Source organism: Chanodichthys erythropterus, chromosome 4, assembly GCF_024489055.1.
Source record: "Chanodichthys erythropterus isolate Z2021 chromosome 4, ASM2448905v1, whole genome shotgun sequence".
Classification (NCBI taxonomy): domain Eukaryota; kingdom Metazoa; phylum Chordata; class Actinopteri; order Cypriniformes; family Xenocyprididae; genus Chanodichthys; species Chanodichthys erythropterus.
The window spans coordinates 18555998-18557277 of NC_090224.1; the positions used below are offsets into that span (position 1 = coordinate 18555998).

At 44.1% G+C, this 1280-nt stretch overlaps 1 protein-coding gene across 1 annotated transcript; it reads right to left on the reverse strand.

Moving 5' to 3' along the window:
* Positions 1-1121, reverse strand: taar1b (trace amine associated receptor 1b). Its single transcript, XM_067383243.1, has one exon. It carries the CDS (start codon positions 1119-1121, stop codon positions 123-125), a length of 999 nt encoding a protein of 332 aa, XP_067239344.1. The 3' UTR covers positions 1-122.
* Positions 1122-1280: the final 159 nt, after the last annotated feature.

Consider the following 1280-nt stretch of genomic DNA (forward strand, 5'->3'; position numbering starts at 1 on the left):
TTGTGATTCAATTGACCAAAACGCATCTTAATACCAGGTGTAAACAGGGCCTTTTGGAAGCAAATTAACTGGCCCAAATGATTTGTAGTAAGAGTAGTATGCTATTCCAAATTAGGCATTAGTTACAAGAATAACTGTTTTCTGCTGCTATTGTTTTGAAATATTTCCCCAGTTACTATAATCCTTACAGCTTTTCTGAACCAAGAATACATGAATGCATAAATAAAAGGATTTAAGGTGGAATTAACATAGCCAAGCCAAACAAGCACATCAATCAGCACCGGAGGTGTTGCGTAGCCAATAAAAGGATTCAGGATGTTACAGAGGAAAAAGGGAGTCCAGCAAACCAGGAAAACTCCAACCACGATAGCAATCGTTATTGTAGCCTTCTGTACCCGACGTCGTGTGCTTCTCGATGAATAACTTTTCCTCAGCTGGTTCAGCTGATGACTAATAGATCTCACTTGCTTTTGGGCCACCATGTAGATTCTAGAATAGATCCCAATAATGACGAAGCCAGGGATGTAGAAGGAAACCAGGGAGGTGACCACCGCAGGACCGTGACTAAAGAAGACGTGGCATCCTCCCACACAGCGTACATGTGTTTCATAGAAGTCCTTACCGCCCTGGAGGTTGAGCTCGAAGAAGGTAATCACATAAGCGAATATGGCAGGGATCAGCCAGCTGGTAGAGAGCATTACCAACACCGTTGGAAAACCGATGCAGGAATGATATGTTAGTGGGCAACACACGGCGCAACAGCGCTCAGCAGACACACTCACGAGGTGGAAAATCGAAGCGGTGCTGAGAGTAATGTCAATGCATGTGTGTAACTTACACAAGAAATCACCAAAGTACCAACAGCCCTGAATGGAACGAGCAGCACTCAATGGCATTACAAACAGCCCGAGCAGAAAGTCACACAGAGCGAGAGACAGAATCAGCTGGTTTGTTGGTGTGTGGAGTTGCTTGAAATGCCCTATGGAGATGATGACCAGTAAATTCCCAATGACGGTCACAAAGGTGATCAACATCACGGCAATGAGCATCGGAATGTGGACGCTGTACGGTCGTACATACTTCCCACAGGATCCATTCAAAGCCTCATAACAGAGATCCATTTTATTGTTTGGTAGTCCATTCACCTTGACCCTCGATGAATCTGTTACATGAAGCTCATGAAAACAAAAAGTCCCACGGAATATGATGGGCTTTTGTGCCATCTACATTGTAAAACGGCTAGAAATAACGCCATGGTTTACATTTAACCACTTTCCCAA